This window comes from Rhamphochromis longiceps, linkage group LG14 (assembly GCF_057381845.1).
Source record: "Rhamphochromis longiceps isolate RC_006_pf linkage group LG14, R_longiceps_female_GT1.1, whole genome shotgun sequence".
Taxonomy (NCBI): Eukaryota; Metazoa; Chordata; class Actinopteri; order Cichliformes; family Cichlidae; genus Rhamphochromis; species Rhamphochromis longiceps.
Window position 1 is genome coordinate 34,395,985 of NC_140570.1, and position 25,148 is coordinate 34,421,132.

At 40.5% G+C, this 25,148-nt stretch overlaps 1 protein-coding gene across 1 annotated transcript; it reads right to left on the reverse strand.

Moving 5' to 3' along the window:
* Nucleotides 1–486: 486 nt before the first annotated feature.
* Nucleotides 487–24,893, reverse strand: yap1 (Yes1 associated transcriptional regulator). Its single transcript, XM_085379375.1, has 8 exons — nt 24,189–24,893; nt 22,792–23,027; nt 13,306–13,424; nt 12,285–12,398; nt 7,492–7,655; nt 5,300–5,427; nt 4,173–4,285; nt 487–3,361 (listed from the first exon to the last, which is right to left on the reverse strand). Exons 1-8 carry the CDS (start codon nt 24,387–24,389, stop codon nt 3,126–3,128), a joined length of 1,311 nt encoding a protein of 436 aa, XP_085235501.1. The 5' UTR covers nt 24,390–24,893; the 3' UTR covers nt 487–3,125.
* Nucleotides 24,894–25,148: the final 255 nt, after the last annotated feature.

Here is a 25,148-nt window from a genome sequence, read left to right on the forward strand (position 1 = left end):
GAATCATTTTAATAATAATAATAATAATAATAGGTTTACATAAAATGTAATAATTATTTTAAAGTGTGTATAACTCACTAGCTGGAGTAGTAATGCATTTCTATATATATTTCAGAGTATCCACCTTCGAAGAATTGGTTTGAAATTGGCAACACTATGTATAACTGGATTCAGCAAAATGGGTATGAAGCGTCAAGTAAATTGCATAAAAAAGTTAGTTGGTAGAATAATGTAAACCAAATTCATTAATCGAAATACACAGTGCATAGTCCGGTGCTAAACTGGTATGAACAATGACTTTTATTTTGACATTCACCGGATGTATCGCTTCTCAACAGTTCCACAGTTCCACCACTAGAGGGCTAACAATTAGAGCCTTTAATAATTATTTTGAAACCAAACATTTTAGAAAAATGTTTGCTGTCCAATACAATTAGAATTCATGCTTAAAACAAACTATAAAAAACAGAATATGACACAGGGAAATATTACCACAAAGTATATACTTTATTTTAGGCCAATTTCAAAGTATCATATGAAGAAAGATATATTGTAACAGAATTTGTTCTAAAACACATGCACATTTCTATCAAAAAAAAAAAAGAAAAAAAAAAAAGAACAGATCATTACTGAATATAAATTCATTTCATGTGCATTTAGAAAACTCTAAATACAAAATCCTTTAACTTGTGATTAGTTCTACTGCTACAATGAGAGTCAACAGCTAATATGCTCTGACAATTACACACTAAGCATAAAATCAGGTCTGTGTGACAAAATGCATTGATGCATTAAAACGAAAACTAGCCGTGCAATACAAGCACTGTGGTGTACCACTCATTTTAGTTGCATTGTTCTCACCAACACTGTTCATCCATCTTAAAAATCCATCAGCACGTGACTTAATATTCAGTAAAATCAAAACTAAAAAGAGGTTTCTCATGAATTAAAAAAAAAAAAAAAAAAAAAAAAAAAAAAAAATATATATATATATATATATATATATATATATATATATATATATATATATATATATATATATATATATATATATATATATTCCATCAAGTTAATGCTACCCATTTAGTATTGGTTGGCAACAGAATCAGTGTGACATCCTGCAAAGCCTAAACCAGGGGCACACGCAGCAGGCTGATTATTCAAAGGTTACTGCAGTACTGCAAATATGTAGTCATTGTGTAAACATCAAAAAATAACGTGATTATGTGAGAATTGTCAGTGTGTTGTCTCAACTGCGGCCGAGTATGTAAACATGTGAGTGCTTGTAGAAGAATCGCTCTTTTCTCCGCTCTGAAACCTCATCCTTAAAAATCTCAAGGTTAGTCACTCGAAACAACCATCCCAAACAGAAGGGGAGGGAAAAAAAACTCTCTCAGCTAGACGTGCCCATTAACACTTAAAACATGTTCTCATTATTAGCTTATACAGTTTGTTCAAACACAGGCTGATTTACAAATCATACCGTTTCTGGTCTCTAAAGATAGAAGCAAAATACAAGTTTTTAGTGTCATTACAAAAACATCTTTGGAATCTGCATCAACAATTCCTGACTGAGATATCTGATTGTTTCTTTATTATGCCACCCCCCCCCCCCCCCCCAAAAAAAACAAAACAAAACAAAAAAACAAAACACAGGCAAAAGGAAAAACTCACCACCATCAGTCACACACTGATCCTCTACTCTACCCCTTGACATGACTCTTAAACCTGCTAAAACTTGTCCTGGCTGCAGTCTATAAACCTTTCATTTAAAACACTCAACACAGCGTCGCATAGACGGGAGGGGCGGGGGGGTTCCAACATTGTAACTGTTGTATACTGTATGTGGTCATAAGGTTTCATTGATCAAAGAGCTATACTTTGTTCTGAGCCAAGAGACCTGCCTTTTTGGTTAATGTTCAGGAAAGACAGTGAAAAAAAAAGCTGCATGTGAATATCAAAAATACAATAACATTAAAGTGGATACAGTAAAGCAGAGACGAGAGAATCAGATAAATGGGTTTAAAAAGAGTCCAAACAGAATCAGACCACCAAGATTAAGTCCTGGCTGGTTTGATCTCATTGAAGTGTCGTGCTGCGATATAACAGACGACCCCGTCTAAAAAAAATAAAATAAAATGATTCAATCCATGTATGAAAGAAGGAAAAAAAAGAAAGTAAAATGCCATTTGATCTAAACTATCATACATATATAGTTATCTAAAAATAGAACACTAAAAAAGATAAAACGACGAATGGATTGTGAATCAGGCTGGGAACCCCAAACATACAATTTTGATCATTGAACATTAGAGGGAAGTATGCCTGCCGTTTACGGGAACAGCAGTGTGCTTGTCGCTGAATTATAGAAATGTGGGTATTTATTCGTGTCGCTCGCATCTCAAAAAAAAAAAAAAAAAAAAAAAAATACAACTGAAGGCACTTGATCTATCAAAGGTTTAACTTAGACTTGCTGGCACAGCCAAGCAGCGGTGCAGTCAATCCGCAGGTTCGAACCCCTCCCACCCCCACCCCAAGCAACATGGGCCTCACGTTACCTTTACTCCAAATCAGTATTGTTCTTTATGCTCCAAATACATCATTTTTGGTTTTTCAGGCTTGTTGAAAAAAACAAAACAACAACAACAAAAAGAATAAAAACATGAGGCCAAATATAAAGCTACTAGCTAGATGCAAAAGTCCCAAATACAGTTAAGTAGTGATGCGTCACGCTATTTTGCAAGAAAGAGGCTCCAGAGACTCCAGGGGATAACTGATCAGGGCAGAAGAGTGGAAGCACCTGCCCAGTGGGTAAATATGCCCTAGATTCACTGACAGGCCTGTGAAAGATTTGGGGACCCTTGCATAATTGTCTGTTCATAGGCCAGCCTTGAAGACACAGACAAAATACAGAGATAACACAACCAGTGAAGAGAACAGAACAATACTGCCAGGAAAAAAAAAAAAAAAAGAGGTTGGCCTTACATGCTGACACAGACACAGAAGTCCCGAGAGGCTTGCTGAAATGTCTGATAAAATCATCTATGATTCCTTCACAGATTAGAGCAGGCAGAAGTTCAGAGTGTAGGTAGAGGAGCGAGGAAGGAGTGGCCAGCTCGGCTTTTCTATAACCATGTGAGGAAACTCTCCTTGTCGAGCTTGGTAGCTGCCAGCACAGACTCCATGTCATTGAGGATGTCTGAGCTCAGCGCCTCCTGCAGGCTGGGCATCAGCTCCTCACCTTCCACCGCCATGCTCTCCCCCTCCAGGGTGCCCAGATCTACGTCTGTTCCAGGAATGGTATCCAGGTAGTCAGGGAAACGACTGGGCTGTGTTGCCATGGAGGGTGCAAGTGGGTCCCCTGATGAAGAGGGAAGAAAAAAAAAATGTTGATACTGTTTGATGTTACTTGCTCCAGAACAGGTGTGAAAAAGTTTCTCAAGGCTACAGCAGTTCAGTACCAGTAACTTTTAACCTCAACTTCAGCTAGTTTAAAAAGAAGGTATGATTAGATGTAAGTTAACCAAAATGAATTGGCATATCTTATGATAATGTATTAAAATAGTTCACTTTAAATCATTTCAGTAATGACTTGTGAACAAAAAGGCATTCGGTTATGAAGGGAATGCAGAAATATGTACAATAATAATCAGCAGCCGTGAGCAAATCATTAAGCCAAACCGACAGAAGAAGTGCGGTCCATCCCATTCAGACAGAAATGAATCAAGAGTCAAGAATTCAAGTCAGATGCAAGCATTTCATATGTTTTGATGTGCACATGCATCGACGCATTTAATCAGAACAGTATGACGTGTGAAACAGATACAAATGTCATTATGTCCACCTCCTCATCTCTTAGGCCTTTGTATGATCCGTTTCCCTAATAGGGCTACATTCTGTTTTCAGGACAATAAACATCTTTTTTGTTCTTATATTCAAAATGTAGCCTTTCAGATTAAAAGCTGCAATTTTTTAAAAGACTCAAGTCTAAATTTGCAGGAAGCAAACGGCAAGAAAGGAATCCGGCTAAATTGTTCATATTGAAAAACCTTTATCTGACTGGTTAATGAAAATGTTTAAGCACCCCTCGGCAGGAGATGGTTCCAGCCTGTTTATTTTGACTGAGCACTTTTATTCCACTTGGGTCAAAAATATTAGTCTCTGTGGCTCACCTGTATCCATCTCATCCACACTGTTCAGGAAGTCATCTGGAGTGCGAGGGACACTGTAGCTGCTCATACTCAAGCCGCTGTCTGTGCTCTCATCCCTGGAGTGGTAGGTCCCGCTGGAAATGCAGAAATGATGAAATGTTGGTTAGAAATGCTGCTCTGTTACCAATGAACTCTAATGGCCTATAGTTTACTTTAAAAGTGAACTGTTGAAATCAGCGGCCTTAACTCCCTTTACATACATGCACATTTAAATGGTTCAACCCTCTAGAAACGCTACGTGATGACTAATCTGCAGTGACACCATTGAAAGTGAGCTTCACTTTTTTTCCCCCTTTTTAATCTACACTATATTGCAGTACATAGGCAAAGAGCAGCAATGAAAGGGGCAACTGAGACAAAATGAGAGAGAGGACATTTGACAAGCCTATACTAATTAGCAGAAAAATATGTAGGCAGAGTATGGCAGAGGCACGATGAATGAGGCCATTGTGAGCGCAGAGGAGTGCAGGGAACAGGGGGAGGAGGGGAGATTAGGTTGGCCTGTCTACTGACTGGACCACATGTTCTCATGGCCTGCTTGCTATTCAGCTCTTTTCCTCACTTTGTGTGCACACAGAAGAACTAGAGCTTGAACTACTAGAAATTATTTCCCAGCATACCGTGGGGCAGCATTCACACAATAAAAAGCTTCCTGTACCTTTGTTGTTCAAATCTGTACAGCCTCAGACCAGCAGATTTTCACTTTATTTATTTTTTTTGGAGGGGGTGGGGGGGCTGTCTCACTCTTAAAATAAAAGAGTGGTCTTGTATTATTTCATAACTTGCGTCGCCATTTAAGCTCTGACTGACTTTACTGCAGCAGTTGTACACCAGAGGTCATCACTGAACTCCAGGCACAGATCTGCTGCTCTGAATGAGTCATTACCATGTGAAGAGGGTTAAGGCCCAGAGTTTGGCCTTCTGTTTTTACTACCACAGCTCAAAAAGTTTTGCACACAGATCCCTAAAACAGGATAAAGTCTGATGGGCTGAACCAAAAGTCAGCTGGTGCCAATCAGACTGTAGCGGTTGATTGTCTCCTTATTTTGTTCCACACCGAACACGCCTGGCTTATGTGTAAACCGAACCTGTTGAGGAATGGATCAGAGCTGTTGGCCGTCATGGTCCGGGCATCTTGAGCCATAGGGGAGGACACAGGGTTTGTGCTGCCATCTTGATCCATACTGGTAGGCAGCTGGTTCCTTAGAGCCAGCTCCTGCGGATAATAAGACACAAAAACTCATGAGCAACACTGTCAACACCACCCCTAACATCCAAAGCTAATTATACACAGCTAGAGCTTCATGGAGGCGTTTTTTTACAGCCTCACTGGTCTGCTGTCAGACATGTTGGTCTCCATTTCTCTCCTTGCACGGTGTCATATTACATGAGGGGCCGGCCACAGTTGTAGACAATTGTTTTCTACACATGAGGAATCAGATAAGGTTGAGGATATGAAGTCATGCTTTTCTTTTTCACCCCCTTCCTTCTAAGGGGATGTGAACAGAGCTGACCATAGTCACCATTTTCAGCTCTCATTAAAATTCTACAAAGACACTATTGGAAATGCACTAATTATACTTTTTTTTTCTACTTAGTATTTGGTATCAGCAAGTAAAATAAATCAAGTATAAGTAGTCAGTAATAAGATTACGTTTCAACCTTGGCTCAGTGACACTGCAGCATGTAGTGCAGTATAGGTTGCTGATATCTGCCATCTGTGCATTCCTTGAAACAAAAGTGAGGCAGCCTACGCTTTCAATAAGTGCATAAAGTAAATTTACCTCTTCAAACACACAGCTGTTGCAGTGAAGTTTGGAACAGTTTCAGCTGAACCAAAAGTTGCAGTTGTGTGATAAATGACCTGCTGACACTATCAAAACCACGTAAAAATAAAGCTAGCTAAACCGGCTGTCTGAGCAGCACACGCCCGGCAAGGCATGTCTGATGGCTCATCTGCATTTGAAGTTGCAGCAATCTCCATTGTGTTGCGGCAATTCTACGGTTTTTCACATTTATGTTGCCATGCATAAGTGAAGGACTAACTATAAGCTAGTCATAGTCAATGCAACATCAATAATTCATTTTATTTCCTGTAGTATTAATTACCTTACAAAGGGTTTTAAGTTAGCCACTCACCTATTCTTCATTACATAACTGCATAAGTGCATACATTTCCATTTGTGTCAAGTTTTGCTCCAAAATTGAACTCCCCATACACGCCTAACGTTATGCAATGTACTCCTGACACGCACTACAAGATTTGTAAATAAATGATAGCCACCATAATCCAAACAAAGCAGAGTTACAGGGGTTTCGGGTTTATTGGAATCTAGCGGCTAGACAGAACCCCTCTTTATATCTTTGCCTGGTCTGCAGTGCCTTTCCACATTTTATTTTCCATTTTAACTGGTGGCCGTGGATGTCTGAGCCTTGGATAATTCAGTTGCTCATGTTTCTTTACATAACTGATGAATTTCTATCCATCATTTTAATTGTGTTTGTCTACACAAGACACTAAGTGAAATCAGGCAGCTTCACTGAAATAGTCTGGTCCCACTTTTGCTCGCGGGCACTTGTCATGCACGTAACAAAAACAAAAATTGTAAATAAACTCATAATTCTGATTTTAAGGCTTTTAAAATAGCTAATAGTCCAAAGTATCTGAAAGAAAGTGTTTGTGCTCATCATACTCTCATAATCTCCTTCTTTAAAAGCCAACAGTAACCAGGCTACATAAGCATGCAGAGCATATTCTCTTAAAAAGGACAGTTCCAATAATTTTCCCTTTATAACCCAGTGCCTGCATACACACGGGTCACGTCCTACAGTGAACTTTAAACAACCCATCTGAACCTGAGGCATGGTAAACAAAGTCACCAGCACTCTCATTCATAATCATAAAGCTCCAAATCTGGTACTATGACACAGCCTTGAGTAAACTACCGCTCCACCCTGCGTGGGTGGCACCACTGTGACACATCAACCTTAGGAAGTGATAATTATTAAGGACGATGACTCACAAGACTTCACTGCAGTGTGGTGTAACAATAAAGACTGATCAAAGAGGCTTAGGATCCACCACTATCCCTGCCAAGATTTTAAAGCTGTACATTTTAAAGTGTAAACATTTTGCTGCTGCACTCATTCAGCAAATGAACAGTTTGAGGTTCAGTATCGTGGTGGAAACATACTGAAAAGCATTTGTTCTTCCATGAGGCCCTGGCACTTCCAAAAGGCCTTAAAAATATTTTGAGCTGCTTTAACTCCGATTCCTGACCTGTGGTCTCTGCCGAAGCAGCTCCTGTTGCTTCTGTCTCAGTCTTTCCTTCTCCATCTGAAGTCTCATCTGGTTGTTGCTTCCCATAACTCCACTGATGCTGGGAGGCAGCTGCCCGGCCTGTTTCACTGGAGCACTCTGGGAAATTCTCTGCTGGTTCAGAGCTACAAATAAAATAAAAGTTGTTTACATATCAGTCAAATGCACATAATACAAAGACCCCAAATGCTGTAACGACAAGGATAAACTTTGCAAAAAATGGTTGCTAACTGCTTTGTTGTAAAGGAAATACTGAGGACAATCATTATACTTTCAAAATATTTTTTAGGCAAAGCGGGGGAATATTCAGACCTGACAGCAAAACTTAAGTGCTGTGCTTATGAGACACCTTTATCCTTTGGACTTTACTATATTGAGATATATGCAAATTTAACAATGTCAGCTCTCAGAAGCTGGCAATAAAACTAACATACATGATTTCTAGTTAGCAGACTAGATAGACTAGTATCTTCCCATCTCTCTTCAGAAACTTCCTGCTACCTCACCTCTTTAATGGATCGCTGCATTTAAATACTACATAACAAGACCAACAACTTGTGCATTTGTCCACATAGTGAAATTGCAAAAGAGGATCCAGTGCAGCAGGTTGTGTAGGACAAGGGAAGTCCCAGCACAAGTTGTCCACCTAGTATCTAAAACAATCACTATTCCTGTAAGACCTGATCTCCTCCCACTCGCTGACTAAGACGAGCTTTGTTAGTTTTGTACATTGCATCAGTCATGACTTATCCTTTCATTGTGCGTTTTGTTTCCTTCTAAACAAATCGCCGCTTATCCCTCGAGACTGACTGCCTTCTTACCCTGGCTTGATGTGTCCACTTAAGCTGATTTAACGCATGCAATATGATTGCTCTGTGCCCATTAATATAGTGCAGGCCTACCTAAGGTAATGCAAACACAGTACCACTTCTAAATTTACGTTAAAGGCTCTTTTACACAACAAATGTTACTGCATTAAGCATTTGTAAGCCAACTACATGTTTACAATATCAGAACAAATGTGTTTGTACTGAAAACACAGCTGTTCCCCAATGAAATCTTTGTTATTCTTCAGTGTAGTGGGGGTGGGTCTAATAAACATAAGTGTAAAGCACAATGCGATGCTGCAATCTATGCATGCAAAGTAGGTCACACATTTGCAGTGGAGTAAACGTGAATGTGTTGCACCAACAATAAAGGAGCCAACGAGGTGTGCTGTTTGCTTATGTGCTTGAAGCGCCAATCACAACAAAGCTTTAATGGGGCGGGGGCGCAACTTTCATGCGGGTCTGGCCCTCTCTGTTCTGTCCTGCCCGCCCCGGCACCTTTCTCATCACCATTCAATCACTGTCTGTTTACACTATTGCAGGGGCTGAATGAACCATAGCTGAGGGCTCTCCCTGGGAAGCTTTGGAGGCCCCACCTTGCCTTGCCTTCCACCGTCCCCTCCCCTCTCTGACCGCAATGTCTCCCCAGCAGCCCCACCCCAAGCGCGCGCACACACACAGACTCATGTAGGCAGCTTCCCCCACACACACGTCAAGAGAATCCGTGGGAGACTGTTACTTCTCCCTACTTCTTATCTTTGGCAGATACTGAAGCCTTTTGTGGCTGGAGCGCTCCGCCATCGGGGCACCATTAACTGTTCTCATGATGGAGTCTCTACGCATGGGCCATGTCAGCAGCTGCAGATCTGTTAAGGCCTTAGCTTTGAAGACGAGTTGCGTAAAAGCGATGGGACACATATGGAGAGATCCACTGATACACAAAGCCAAAAGATAAAGGAGAAGTTTTAATGTCAAAACCTGGGTCTTTATTTTGACCCCAGTTTCTATTTATGACAGTAACCTTTTATTCATACGAACAGTGCCAAAGGGAAGTCAGCTTCCAATCACCTCCTCCTCCAGCCAATTTGCAGAACAAGGTGAAAAAATTCTGCAGAACGATCGCGTAGTTTCGCCTAATTTTACAAAAAACTACAAAAATCAGAAGATTTGCTAACCTTGTTAGTTCTCTGCCAAGTAAATTATGCTCAACAAAACTATGTGATTAGTCAAAGTCAACGGTTTCCTTCAGGGGAGCAAAGTTCCTGCTGCAAAACCAAGTCAAGGACTCTTTTTGCAGACCAAATAGCAACAATAACCAATGTTACTGGATGAACTATGCACAAGCAATGCAGATATCAAAGAAGGGAATTACATCTGTGGGCGAGATAGTTGCCAAGGATAGGTTCATTTCAGGGCCAGACTGATATTTTAAAAGGAGGCCACTCAAGGCAAAGAAGACTGTGTGTGAGAGTGTGTGTGTACTTTTGGAGAGGTGGTTTGAGTAAGCAGCACATAGAGGTAGTGATTGCCGGTGAGCCAGTCAGATAAGAGACAAGTTAATGCTGTCTGCCTTTTGTCTTCTTCACGCACTCCTGCAAGACAACGAGCCAGCGACACAACCCCTTATCAGTCAATCACACTGGCAGGCATATTACACCACAAGATCACCTGGGGCAGGTAAAGTTGAGGGTGTGCCAGCTGTGGGAAGCTCTCTATATGACCAGGCCTCAGCACCTTTTAAGACTTAGTAAATATTTACCTGCTTTCGATTTAACAAGTTTAACAAAAAAAAAAAAAAAAAAAAAAAGGCATCTTGGGAAGGTGTTGTATTTCTAGCATCAAGATAAGTAAAGCGGCAAAACAGACTGGATGTGATGCAAACAAAGTTTTATCATCTTGTACTCAGTAAGCTAAAACCAGCCTGTGCCGACTTGGCTCTGAGAGGCATGAAAAAAATAAGTCAGGCGAAAATCAAGAGTGTAGGCTAACAGGTTATAATACAGCTGTATCTGACACTTCTAATAGAAATCTATTAATGCGTACACTCAATTCCATTTAATGGTCACCAATAAAAAAAAAAAGCAAAAAAAAAAGCATAGAATATTTTGGCAAAGTTTGGCAAAACTCAAACATAAACTATCCATCCACGGGATGCTGTTTGAGAGTTAAGAAGCTGCTCCTGACTTTTTCCACATGACATTTCTTAATTCTGTTTGTATCACAAATGCCAAACTACCCTATGACAGCGACATTTTCAACAAGGTTCCAGCTTTTCTGGTTTAGTACTCTGACAGTACTCAAACAGTATTACGCCAAGTCTTCAGATGAAAACATTGAAGTCCCAGGGGAATTTTTTGGTCTTTCTGCTGTCATTTCCTGTATGTGCCCACAGCAACACATATAGGATATGACATCCACATTAGCCAGTCCCCTTTTGAACTCCCACGTCACCGTGGACTCGCAGCTTGCTCACCACCTTTTTGGATCTTAAACAGGATGCATGTTTATCCCATCGTCATTTTCTCTCTATTCCTCAGTTTTTCTTTCCTCCCCTTTCGCCTTGCCCCCCTCCACCACTCCCATGCCCTCCCCTCTTTAGAGTTCTTTGACTGAAAAGGTCTGGAACAGATTAAGAGTTGGAACACAGAATAAAGAGGCCTGGCAAAGATTCAAGTCTGTCTGGAGCTACAGCAGAATGGGGCTGTGCCTGCACTGGGCCTCACACAGTGGGAAGGCAGCCGGCAACAACCCTCAGTTAAAGGCACTCTGCTGCTTTTCTTCTCAAAGCTCAAATTAGCCTCCATTATCAAAGCAGTTGGCTTATGATTGAAGACCTACATAGCAGCAGTATAGGGGTTTCTGACGCACAGGAGCTTACTTAAATAGTACAAAAGTGCAAATGCATACAAAAAAATGATAACAAACAAAACTACTGGAATTAAAAAAACAGTTCAAAATTCATAAGTTTTACAATTTTTTGTAAACCTAAGAAGGTACAAACTGCCGCAAATGAGAAATACAAGCAGTATAAATGTGACGTTTTAACAATTATTATTAAAAAAAAAAAGTTATACCATGAGGAACAAAATCATGTTTATGGCACATAATGAGTTAAGAGCCTGTCTCTTTCACTCTTTCTCCCCCTCTCTCGCTTTCAGGGGCCCAGCAGCCTTGTGTGTTCAAGACTTATAAACCTTCAAAGAGCTTTGCCGATTAAAGCCTCCATCTCTCCCCAGCTGCCCCACTCCCCTTACAACTCTGTTTTGAACTTTCCTGTCTGCTTTCAGAACAGGGACACACAATTGCTTACATAAAAATTGCCCTTTAAGTGGCCATGCTCGGTAAAAAACTAACACTAAATTTAAGCGGGCCGCACGCTGATTCACACATGTTGCCTTTGTGAACCAGGGTAAAGTTCCCTGGGGAACACTTCAGTGATGAAAAGCATGTCACCTGAAGAATAAATGAGTCAGAGTGACATAAGCCCTCATCTCAGGAAGTCTTTCTGGCACACGGGAGGATTAGCTTATTCCCATGGCCACAGAGTAGTCCGAACACATGTACCTGGCTCTGTCACTAATTCACCAACCCTGACCACCACACACTCGGAGCTAACTTTAGTTTGGCCCGAGGGATTAATGGCAAACTCAGCTGTTGTGCCATAACTAAAACGGCTGACAAAAGTGTAGGTGTGAATTTTGAGGGTGGGGGTTTTAACAAAATCTGCCTTCAACCACCAATGCTATGTCTAGATAGCCCAAAGCACTCTGGTGTGGTTACATTAACTTTGACCCAAAAGTGGAGAAGGAACACCTCCCTCAAGTGTGAACATTTAATTATATTTTCAGGTGTCTAACAATGACTTTCCTATATTTAATCAATACAACACACTTTAACACTAACAATCTCAGTCCAAGGCAAACTCACCATAACGTGGCTCAAGTCGTGGGTCCAGCCAGGATGTGGTCTTGTTCTTGTGATTGATGTAGTAAATTTCTCCCTCTGCTGTAATAGCCTGTTCCCAGCCGTCAGGGAGGGATCCTAAAGGGACGATGCAAAAAAAAACAAAAACAAAGTCTAAGAGATCCTACAGGTTCAATCTATGCTTTAATTGACTGGCAGAATTTTTTAAACTTCTTACAGTCAGCTGACAAAGAGACCAAAACAAAGCAAAAACTTCCCATATAGAAAGCAAAAGGAATAAATAGACAGAAGAATTAGAGATGGTCGTAATCTTTCATCTCTGAATTAATCATTGCCATCAGCCACTGAAATCAAACAATCCTGTCTGTCAACAGTTGACAGATGACTAACAATGGGTTACCAGATCGGTAATCTTTAATCTTTACCCAGTTTCTGATCTGGCCTTTGTCCAAAACTGGCCTTTCTGACATGTAGCTCCATATTGGAGATGATTCACTTCAGATGCATTCTAATACTGGAAACGCTGTTTGTTTAGATGAGGGGTGGCGGCCAGGTACAGCATGCGAGAGGAAGGACTCGCTTGCTGTGATTTCAGTGGACCGATTCCCTGCTATATTCTCACATGGCTTTAAAGGACATCACACAGTGTGTGCATGTGCAAAAGTAGCTATTGAATCAGAGTTCCCAAACATGTCAAACAGGACGCGTAACGTTCTGCCTCAGTCTTCCCTCACCTAGGGCAAATTCCAACTGTATGGACAGACCTGAGGTACACCAAGTAGTAACAGGTAAGAACCAGACTGTACCTGACTTGTTCGGTATAATTTTTTTCTTCTTTTTTTTTTTATTGTTTTGCTTTACATATGTGAACACACAAAAAATGCATGTTGAAAAAAATACACTATGAACGTTGTGCAAAGGAAGAACTGAAATAATTGCCATTCACTGCTGAAAATTACACAATGCATTTCATGCACTGCCGCTGATATAAAAACTAAATTTGACAAAATCAACAGATACACACCACTGGCTGGGTTCATGATAGGTTGCGGCTGGACTGGCACAGAACTGGGAGGGGCAGGCTGGTTCATCTGGAGCAAGGCCTTGCGCGGATCCTGCCAAGTGGTGGTCTGATCAATGTGGCTGTAAGGAGATAGGACAGCCAATAAAAATAAGTCACAGAAATGACCATCTATGATTTCCTACAACTAATAAGCAGTAAGGCCAAACTAGGGCTATGTCAATACAACACATAAATGTTGACTCAGACCCATTTCATCAACCTCATGGACAAAAACACTGAATCTACCCCCCCCCCCCGTTCTGTAAATGATGACTGTTACTGGAAGCGAAACTCAATGTTGACTGTGTGTGTTCCAGCCTGGATTCAGTCTAGATTTACACTACTCATTCATTCATGATTTGAATCTATGTGTATTGAATAACAATGGAAAAAAGAAAAAAAACCCATTAAATTATATTTGAAATAAGACAAAACAAAAGCAGCACACTGCAAAAAATGAAAATAAGTCAAGTCAGGCTGAAAGCTTCTTGAAAATGTGTAGCGGCCTATGATTGGTTTTAAAACACCCATTGTAACATCAAACAATGTTGCTCCATCTATTTTCTGGCTCATCTTTGCTGGAACAGGACTGAGGCTTGGGGGAGGAGGCATTGTGTTTCATTCTGTGAAGGCATTGATAATTAGTGCTTTGTTGGTACTTGTTGCTTGATTAAGATGGAAAGCTAATACAGGAAGCCCTCCTCTCCCGAGCAGGACCCTCTCTATTGAGGGAGGGTCAGTCCCAGGGCTCAATGCAGGGGGTCCTTTTTTCCTGGAAGCGGCTCGGACACTACAGAGTGTCAGGGGCTTTAACAATCTGGCGCCACATTTACAAAGCTTTCACCTGCTTGACAAAGGCACAGACTGAGCTACGACCTAAAACCCCACTATTCACTTGTTTTCTCTCTTTTTTTTTTTTTTTAAACTATCCCATTTTTTTGAAAAAGAAACAAAAACTAATCTCATACAAAAGGCATGAAATTCAAGTGTTTTTGTTTCATACATCACCACAAATCTTGCATTTATAATGTAACTTGACTGAGTTATTTCAACACACATGGCAAAAATAGTTTGTTTGTCATGCACCTAAATGTTACCCACAGCTATCCATTATACCCCAGGTTCTAATGGTGTCCTTCCACCCACTGCGTTTCTTTACAACTCACTGTTAATTTGATCCCTAAACGCCATTAGCACAGATTTTGGAACAGCTGGGTGAAATGAGAGATTCAGAGAGTTTCTCTTGGCCTCTGCGGTAATCCCAGCCTGCCTGTCTGCTCTCGATCCCAGGCCAGAGAGCGAGAGGACCTGACTCAGCACTCCTCCCCCGATACAATGCAGCCCATTTTGAAGCCCCCTCTTGTTTATGCTTTATTGATCAAAGGAGCTGCCAAATCCCCTACCGAACCCTCCCCCAGCCCTCACACGCACACACATATACACACACACACCCACACAAGCACCGCAAACCAAGCAAAATAGTTGGAACTGCTCAGACTGGGGGGGCCTTGAGAAAGAAAGGTCAGGGAGAGGAGGGGCATATAACTGGAGAAAAGAAAAAAAACAAGTGAAAGTTAAAAAAAAAAAAAATCTACAGAAGCAAATCCCCTGAATTCCATTGGCTGTGTGAGTTGCTGTGGTTCTGTTACAGTCTGAGTGCCCGCCCTGCCCCATTTCCTGCCTTTTTCCCCACTCTGGAAACTATGACATTTGTTATGGGGGGGGTGGGGGTGGGGGGTGGGGAGGGGTGGGGGGAGAACAGGGGAGGAGGCAGGGAGACGGGCACTAGGGTAAAAGGGAAGGGAGGGTTTATTGTAAATGAGAGGCCTGCACATCCTTGCACGTCAATGGCAAAAAAAAAAAACTGCTAAAAGTGGGGAAAAAAAGAAAAAAAAGGAACATAAAACTTTAAAACCTTAAAATCAGATTCTTGAAGTTATGCACAGATAAAAGGTATATTGAATTTTCTATCAAAGACTAGTTAGAACTGCCAACTTCCGTTGATCAAATCAACCACAACAACTGTAAACAAAGCCTTAGTTCAAAATACAGGCAATAATGATCTAAAAGCCTGTGATGAAATCGACTTTCTGTTCAATAGTGCTGAAAAGAATATTGAAAAGAAACTGAGAAAACCGGTAAATGAGTTACCAAGAGTCAGTAATTCATCACCAGGTTTTAAAACTAAAAGATAATCTATTCACTGAACCTGCCACCAACCATATATGGTCAGCTGCACGGCTTCCTGTAGGTGAAACATAAAACAAAACAATGTCATGGCAACTGTTGGGACGGCTGGAGGCCACCAGTTGCTGTTAGGAATTGCTGATGATCTGCAACCCCACGGTCACAACTGCTCGGTGTTTTCTTTACATGTTTCTGACACCACAACGAGCACAGCAAGGCAGCCTTTGTACCCTGCCCCCTACTGCATACCCGGGGATGGGCAAGATATTTTTGGGGTTGGTCCTGATCCATACAAGTGCAAAAAAAGTTTACAATTTTTTTTAAGTAAGCTGTAAAACTGTGCTCTCAAAACTCTCATTCAAGCTGCGACCCAAACATTAAGAGAATGCTTAAAATAAATGGCGTCTTTTGACTCTTTACACACAAACTGCTGCTGTGTGATTACACACTAAGCACATGAATGGACAGAATAAAATAAGTCTACATGCCACAAAAAAATGTAACCTGTATAGACACGTTTCAATCCATAAACAATGAACTAGCAGCTAGATTCTATTTCTGTCACATGGTTTACATAAACAACAACATCCTCCTCCCCCAAATTAAGTCCCTTAAGGGGGATTTTTTTTTGTTAACACAAACATCTTTTGGTGTTCCAACCCCAAATCCTAGTTTAGATGACGGGACAAGGTGGTGGGGAAAAAAAAAAAGTCTCATGTTTGTCTGGGAATCATCACAGACAAACTATAACACATCATTTCTTCTGCAAATGACCAGGTACTGCAGCCAAGAAGAACAATGTCTTTCAAATGCGATCCATTACTTTCCATCTTTTGCTCAAGTTGTCATGTTTGACCATGTCTTGCTGAGGCATGAAGGCAAAACTCTACTTTGCTGAAATGATATATGGGATGACTTATAAGTTTCCTGCTCAGGACTAACTGGAGTAAAAATACAATGCAAAGTGCTAATCGTTAAGGACTGACTGAAAAATCTGAGATTTAAGAGATTCAGGTTTCCGGAGTGTGCTATAAAGGGTTCACGATCCCTTACGTGCAAAAGTCTGAATTCCCCCACTTGATTTTTCAAAAGCTGCAGTGAATTACTGTAGTATTATAAACTAGTATGACAAACACACAGCCTGCCTGTTTATGCTCATGAAAACTATGGCCGTTTGCATCTGGCTTTGTAGAGAATTTACTACTCAAAAAACATAAAGTCTCCAAATAACCTCTGCCACCTTCAAAACACCAGATCAAAGCTCGATTTCAGTCCAGGCTGACTGTTTATTCCACTGAAATTGCACATCTTCAAATCCAGATGTCAAGTGCTGCATTTCGCTGGTGTAATACAGGGGAGTGAAGCTATGAGAAGTGCAGCAGTGATGAAGCACTCCCACAGCTGAGTTGTCAAATGTTAAAAATGGGATCGTCAGACCACAGGAGCTCCACCCTGGGAGTATGTGCTTGGAAGTTGGTTGAAGCCAATGACTTAAGAGTGCACTGGGGGAGGCCAGATGTAATCAGGCCTCTAAGTTGAGGGTGACCACCTCCACTCTCGTTGACTGGAGATGCCTGGCTGCCTCTCTATCAGCAGGACATCATCAAGAGAGATTATTGGGGCAACCTTTGTGACCCTATTGTGGCTTTAAGTTTCCCTTTGAAGGGTGGTTTGTATTAATGAGGAAACTAGTTCATGAAGTACCAGGACTGAATGTTCCTCGGTTTTTCCACTGTTTATTTTTTAAGAGTAATTTCAAGATTGAATGTAATTTTAGGGATTGTCGTAATTAAAGATTAATAGGTGGGGTTTTTTTTTTAAGCAAAACTTGCCTGACAAAGTACTCCGCATAAGCACTTCTCTTAATCATTTACCAAGTAACATTGCAAACTTATTAATAGGTGCATACTTTTAGTCAAATAATATATCAATATTAAAATAAGGTTATCCGAGTATTTCGAAATCTCTAAATCCCACCTGAGAGGTCCACCTCTCAGAGACTACTTCTCTGTGGAGATGCCCTTAGTGACAGTGGAGGCATTGATGTCTGAAACAGAGGTGTTACATCAAACCTTCGGTAAACATTAGTCTGACTTTCTCACGGTCCAGTTTGTGTACTGAGCTGACAGGCCAAAGTTGAACAGGAAGGTTCTTGTCTGTGTGTGGTCAATAAACCAAAAGTTTGTCAAACACAAAGTTGCTCCAAATGAGGGCTTTGCACAAGCTTACAGCCCAGTCTTCCCAGCACCATTTGTGACTGACCAAGTGGTCTTAGTTTACAACGTCTTAGAATGAAAACCAATTTGCATATTTATCACTTTAAACTCATCGCAAAACAATTATATATACCATTCATTTCATTTACTATAAGATCAGTGTTAGCCAAGCTATAAAGGTAAAACTTGTTAGTGAATTTAAAAATGAATTGATATTGTTTTTATTTAATTTATTACATCACTACAGTATTAATGACTAGATGAAAAACTGTCAAGTAGTTAAAGTCTGACTATGGTTTAAAAGACAACATAACACTGCAATTGCAGCTTTATTTGCTCAATTCATGGCGACAGTTGGAGAGCCTAAAGCTTGACTAGGCCATTTTTGTTTTAAATGCAGTAAATATTACCATGTTATCTGCTGGAATTGATTTATCAATATAATCTTATAGTTTAAAATCAGCATAACAGAGTTATTATAATGTACTACAGCAAGAGCATAAGGCCTAAATAAACATCTTTCCTGTGCAAACAGGCAATCTCTGACTTGTATTTAGAGCAACAGATGTTCAGGAAATCACAGACAGAGTATAGTAAAAGCTGATTATTAGCCGATTTACCCGGGACTCTGCAGCAGTGTAAGTCTGAGAAAATAATTTGTTTTTTAAAAACATAACACTAAAGAAAGGATTTATTAAAGTTCTTCACAGTGGATAATCATCTCCTTGCATATCTAATCATGAATCATCTTTAGCCACTGCAGAGTTAAACCTTAAGAGAGACACATAGTCTGCTCTTTTCATGTGAAACCAAGCTCATCAAAACATTTAAAAAACCCAGTCGAGAAAAGACAAAAGTGTCCATCAACACGTAGATCTACCTGCCCCTCAGGGCAGATAATAGCCTCCCCCCCTCCAGAGCTTTACTCTGCTTTGAGCTGACTTCCCACGAACTGAAAGCTCTTTCAAAGCTGCATTTAATAAGCGCCCGGAAACAGTGATTACCCCTCCTAGTTCACCGGTGTGTCTAAATTAGAAACCTTCATTAGTTTATGACCCACCCCTGGAGACCATCCCTGCCCCCGTCCCACCAACAACCAAGGTGACCCAACCTCTGTGCCCTGGCTGTCATAAATCAAAGGCCGCAGCAAACTGCTGTGAAAAAGACGAAAGGTCAACAGACTTTGTTGACGTTCTCCAAGTATTTGTTTTTATGTAACAGCCAAAACAACAAAAAAAGACGGCATCCTATTTGACTCTGATTACCATTAGGGCTGCGACTATTGATCACCACCAACAGTTATAACAAAATGTCTCATTTTTTAAAATTTGGTTTAAAAGGTGCATCACTTTTATCAAATGATATTTATATCGCTTCAACACCATTTGCTACTCTAAAGGAGAAAAAAAAGTGCTAAATCTGTCACTTATCATCACTGGTTAGTATTTACACCAAAATTAAACTAAATTTTTAAAAAAATATCAGAACTTCAGGTGTGAAGAAGGTTAAAGTCTTAACAAAGCCACCACTCTCTCACCCCCATCTTTAAACTTCATGTCAGCCATTTGTCTATTTCGGGAAGGCTCACATGAGTCTCAACAGGCCCGTCGTCTGAATAAAGATCACTGTTTCGCTGCTGGGACAAAGGGGGAGGGCACAGTTTCTTTTGGCCCCCTCTTCTAGTGATCTCCACATGGCTGCCATTTAACTTCATTGACACAGAGAGGCACCATCACAGAGTCACAGCTCCATTCATACCAAAACAGAGCATGACTCCTGAAGGAGTGAGGCATCGAAATCTAGAGACTCACTGACTCAGAGGCCAGTTATTGTTACGCATAATCCTGCAGTACAGTAATAAACAAATAGTATCTTAAAAAAAAAAATACTTCAACCCTGGGTTCATTTATCTCTAAGGACAACAGCAAGCAACCAGAGTGAAATGTGAACCCCCAACTCTCTACTTTCCTAGCTGGTGACCAACTCCCCACCCCCACTAGTCCATAGCTAGCGCGCACACACACACACACGCACACTCTTGCTCTGCTTCACTCTCTCTGCAACACATCTTGGTCAGACAGCCCCTGTTTATAAATAGGGGAGTGTCTTTTCCAGCAGCTCTGGCAAGCCTGCTTTTATTCCAGATCAAATATCTGCTCTTTGATCTGTGTGGAAGATGTCTCCTCGCGTTTTCCGTACTCAAACACAAACACAGTGTACTATACTCACTCTGGTTGTATAACATGCCAGTTGGAAAAACAGTTAAGTCTCTGCAAAGAAATGTGTTTCACATCCCGTTAACATCAAACTCTATGTGAGTTGAAAGGAAGAGGCCCTCAGGTATACGCTATATAAACAGGTATATATTATATCATCTATGAATAATTGGATAGTTTAGCATTTAAAAAAAAAAAAAATTACCGACCAGTGAGATCAAATGACTGTTTTTATACACAGAAAGACTCTCGGTTAACACACCTGACTTGTGAACTTATGGCTTTTATACTGCCAATTTTATACACGTTATATTTTATTCTGCCTTTATCAGTATTTTAGGATAAAATACTCTAAAGAACCATAAAGATCTCGAGTCTTTCAGAGTACTGTTTTGATTCCTCTATTCCCTGTCCATTATTTTTTTGGCCTCCACAAAATGGGCCAGATGTTCTCCAGATGTGCAACCTTAAAACATGTGGTAATGAAAGCTCTCTTTTTTTTTGGGATCCAAGTAAGTTTGAAGCTATCATGTTTGTCCAGACTCTGCGTCAGAGAGTAACATTTCCTAGAACTGACAACATTTTGCCTTTGAGTAAAGAATGAGGACTTTGAGTGTCAAGCCTTTTTTTAAACAAGAGCTGCTGAAGAGTTCATAAACTTTAGAAGGCTTCACAATGAGCAGATTACATTAACATAAATTGTTGACAAGCACGCCACTTTTATGAATAATTCAACCCATCTTTGCCCAGAGCTACAGACAGTGGAAATAAAAAGGGTAACAAATGCACAAAAAAGTATTAAAGAACCAAAGCCCTCAAAACCCGAGAAGTAATCGATACATCCTGTGACAAGCCTAAAGGTCTCTACAGTACCTGCAAACAAGAAATCTACATTACTATGGATGATTAATGCGAAGAAGATCTACTGAGTAGCAGAGGAGCTTTGCAGAACTGTTCTTTGCTGTCTGGGGTAGCTACAGTGCTCCATTGTCTCTACTGAAACCTGAGACCAAGAAAAGGAGCACTAGATACAGCAATCATTGCTCAAAAGACTTCTCTTGTTTGCTGAGCCCACCAAATTTAATAACCTACAATTTAACTATTGCAATTGTCTCTTTCTGGACACAGTGGCAACTATTGTGTAACAGATTTGAAAATCATTGTCAGCATAATGTATGCTGAATAGAGATGTAGTATTGAGAGCTGGGCCCTGTACTACGAAGCGAGTTCAGCATACCCAGGGTATCCTTCGTTATCCAGATTTACTCACCCTAACACTGGCGTTCGGGTAAGTGGTCACACTAAGCTGGTTATTAACTCACTAAGTTAGCCCAGGACTTCCCAATCGAGGTACACGTGAGTTCACATGAAAGAGGTGGTGCTGGTAATATCTAATCACATTGATTAGTGTACTAGTAGCTGATTTTACAAAGAAAGAGTAAACTTTAAAATGAGAAAAATATGAAGAGGTTACATAAATGATGTAAGTATTTGTATCCACTTTAGTTAGAAAGCTATTATTAAAGTGTAGCCACTTGTCTGAGTTAACAGATAAAAATATCCCATTAAGATATTGGAGAATCTGATGAGCTGTTATCAACTATTCCCATCAAATTTGCATAAGACAGTTATAGTTTTCATTCTCTCAGCTACAATCTGTGTCTTTTAAGGATTTAAGAGTAAGTTTAAATACAACAACAGAATTCAAATATAGGCTTAGTCTATGTACAAATTTGAAATGAGGTTAGAAAGTGCAGTATAGGTGTCCTGTTTTAGGATCGTATATTACTGACTAACACTTATCAAAGAGTAAAATTGTTGCTGACAAATATGGGAATGAATCAAGATTTATCACCGATGCTCATCAGCTAACACAAAGACTTTAGACACTACTGAAAAACTAGAGCCACCTACTCTACCCACAGAGGGATTGTTCAGGCAGGGTGATGCCAGTTTCTGAAGAACTGCCTGGTCAGTAGGTGGTGATTTCATACCTGCTGATCTCTAATCAGGAACCTAACCTGTTCCGGAGCAGGTTAAGGTTAAGGGTTAAACTTCAGAGCTAATCCAGAAGTTACCCAGATAAGATTAAATCCTGCTTTGTAGTACAGAGGTCTCTATAGAGACCTGTCACAAGACCAATTCTTTGGTAACTTTCATTGTCACAACAAAAAAAAAAAAGTTTGAACCAGTGATTGTACTGCTTTATAAGCAGGGATATACATATTGTAAATATCAGTAAGATTATTCCAACAATATGTATGTATAAAATTGCAATCAAAGATTTTAAACACATTTTTTAGAACTTGCACAAATATAAAATGTTCTCATAAAATTAGACAAAATTTTCCATTTTGGGGATTTTCTGACATCTGATGTAATAATGTTAAATAAATGGTAAATGGCCTGTATTCGCTTTACTTAGTCCCTATGGACCCCAAAGCACTTTAGACTACATTCAGTCATCCACCCATTCACACACTGGTGATGGCAAGCTACATTGTAGCCACAGCAGCCCCGGGGCGCACTGACAGAGGCGAGACACTGGCGCCACCGGGCCCTCTGACCACCACCAGTAGGCAACGAGTGAAATGTCTTGCCCAAGGACACAACGACTGAGACTGTCTGAGTCGGGGCTCGAACCGGCAACCTTCCGATTACAAGACGAACTGCCAACTCTTGAGCCACGATCGCCCTTAAGTATAAGTATAAAATAAGTATAAAAAGTTAAGATAGATGAATATCACCGATTTTTCAAAACATTTCAGGTTGCAAGCATTCAGAGACTTTTACAAACTGTATGATGCACTTCATGGCAGCATACATACTTGAGGAAGTATCTCTGGCCAGAGGCTGTCTTGGCCATCTCCCACCCATCTGGTAGGGGCATGTCATCAGGAATCTCATAAGAAGACTGACGAAGATGTTGAGGAGAGGCCCCTGTTGAGCCCATGCCAGACAGTGAGCCACCAGAAACAGCTCCTAACTGCAAGGAAGCAGGGGATGAGTGTGCACGGACATGGTGAGGGATGAGGACTCCGGCACTCCCAGCATCAGTGCTGGCCTGTGTTGGGGTTGAGAGACAACACAGTTAGTTTTCTTTGGGGAGTTTGAGTGAAAACCCTCACTTAAAAACATCAATTATCATGTAATAATTAAAAAAGGCCATATGCAAATGTAAAGACAAATCAAACATTTATGAAAGAATAAAAAAAACATGAGGCTTTGTTTGTTTCAAATACAAGTGCAATAATGGATTGAAGATGAAAAACAGAACACAGTCTTAATTTATTGACAGTGTGTACTAGTCTACATAATTTCTACCCATTTAATATTTGAGTCACTCCTTATAATTTGTAATCACTTTAAAGTGTATATAAATTCTATTCATGTGCATGTGAAGGCATGTTTTTGACTTATTCGGGTGTGGGAGGTATCCAGGGCTTGCCACCAACACGCATGCGCACTAATTACAAAAAGTCCTCAGAGTTATGGGGAGCGACCGGGAACTTGGAAGAGCTGAAAATGGAAGAAGGGATCGGGGAGGGGCTGTGGGTGAATATAGGATAATTTAACCATCATATGATTTCCTGTCAGCAAATCAAGTTGTTTACATAAAAAAGTCGGATTGGAAATTTAAGATGATACGAACATGACGGTTATCCGTCTGCTGCAAATAGCTATACATGAATTATTAACCAAACCATCCCTTATTATTTTTACATTGTCACTCATCTAATCACAATTTATTCTAAGCTAAGCAATATTCATCGGTTTTCTTGGTTACTTACGGCCAAAGACTGCAAGAGAATGTTTCCGCCGTTTAATAAAGCCCTCACGGCCTTTGCTGTTTTAATGTTTGGTTTTTTTTCTCTTTTGTTTTGTTTTTTTGCTGTGAAATGTGTTAAATGGAAATTAAATGCAGTTTGAGGGGGGGAAACAACCCATCAATGGAAATGCACACTCATTTAAGCAGGTCAATACAAGTCCGCCTGAATAAAGTTATTATATCTTAAAGACTTAAAAAAATAATAAGTGTGTTCAAAGATGACTGACCAATAAAACAATAACGCTGAAGGCTAAAAATGGCACCAGAGAAGGATGAAGTAACTATTAACTAAGTGCCAGTCACGTAGCTCCTGAAGGCCGAAACTCGACAAGATGGGCCCTGCTTTTTAGTTGTGATTTCTGAGTACGGGCACAGTAAAAACCAGGGCGGGCTTACTTGTCTGGAATGAGACTTTGGTTCTGGGGGTTTGAAGAAGGAGTCTGGCAGTTTCCTCATCCTCATGGGCACAGAGTGGGGCACGGTATTGACTTTCGGGTTCATCACAGCGTTAAAAAGCGCCTCTAGGTCAGTCTCAGAGTCGCCCCGTACATGGACGATTTGGTGTCCGGCAGGAGGGTTGTGCTGGCTCGGATCCATTGTCCCAAAAACAGTCTTCGAACTTTATGTCCCAAAAAAGTTAGGCTTCGGAAGTTAAAAAATAAACGTGAGCCAATCCCAAACTTTTTTTCCACGCCGGGAGAAATCTGAAAATCTCGACGACACTCAGTAAAAGTTATTCGGAGTCATTCTAAACTTTACAAGTCGAGCACTTGATATTCTTCCAAAGTGTGTTAGCTGTCGAAATCTGCAATGAAAGACAGCCTTTTCCTGTTTTTTCCTGCTGGCATACTTGTTAACGTAACAAAGCGCATAAACTCCACATTGGAATTTATGCTCTCGTCCCCCCAAAAAACGCAGATGCAACCACAAAAGACGAAAAAACACCACAAACGGTTGAGTGAAAGAGTCCAACTTTTTCTGAGTGTCGGGCCAAGTCCAAGCTGTTGTTGATATTCTTTTAAGCAAGGCTCATAGTGAGCGGTACAAATCTCCGCAGCTCACTTTCTAGAAAAAAAAAAAAAGTTTAGCCCCAGTCGGATCTAAACTTTGGAGAGGACATCAAACTTTATGACGCCAGTGACGTAATCACCAATAGGGCGGGACTTACGGCTCCGATTGGGACAAGAGCGTTTAAAGGTAGACTGGAAAAGCCAAGCCCTTTATTAGCGGGCACCTTCCCCAATTAAACATAGTGTGAAATTAAAAGTAAAAGATTATGTACCAAAAGATACATTTTTGATAAGACATGTCACAACTTTTTAACGTTAACATCTACTTATTTCGACAGCAAATGGA

Bases quoted from the DNA above. Each gene is read 5' to 3' on its own strand.
- yap1 (XM_085379375.1), bottom strand. From the start codon at position 24,389: ATGGATCCGAGCCAGCACAACCCTCCTGCCGGACACCAAATCGTCCAT. The intron at 23,028-24,188 runs GTAAGCCCGCCC...ACCCCAACACAG, and splicing joins CAAAGTCTCATTCCAGACAA to GCCAGCACTGATGCTGGGAG. The intron at 4,286-5,299 runs GTTCGGTTTACA...CTGCATTTCCAG, and splicing joins TCTGATCCATTCCTCAACAG to CGGGACCTACCACTCCAGGG.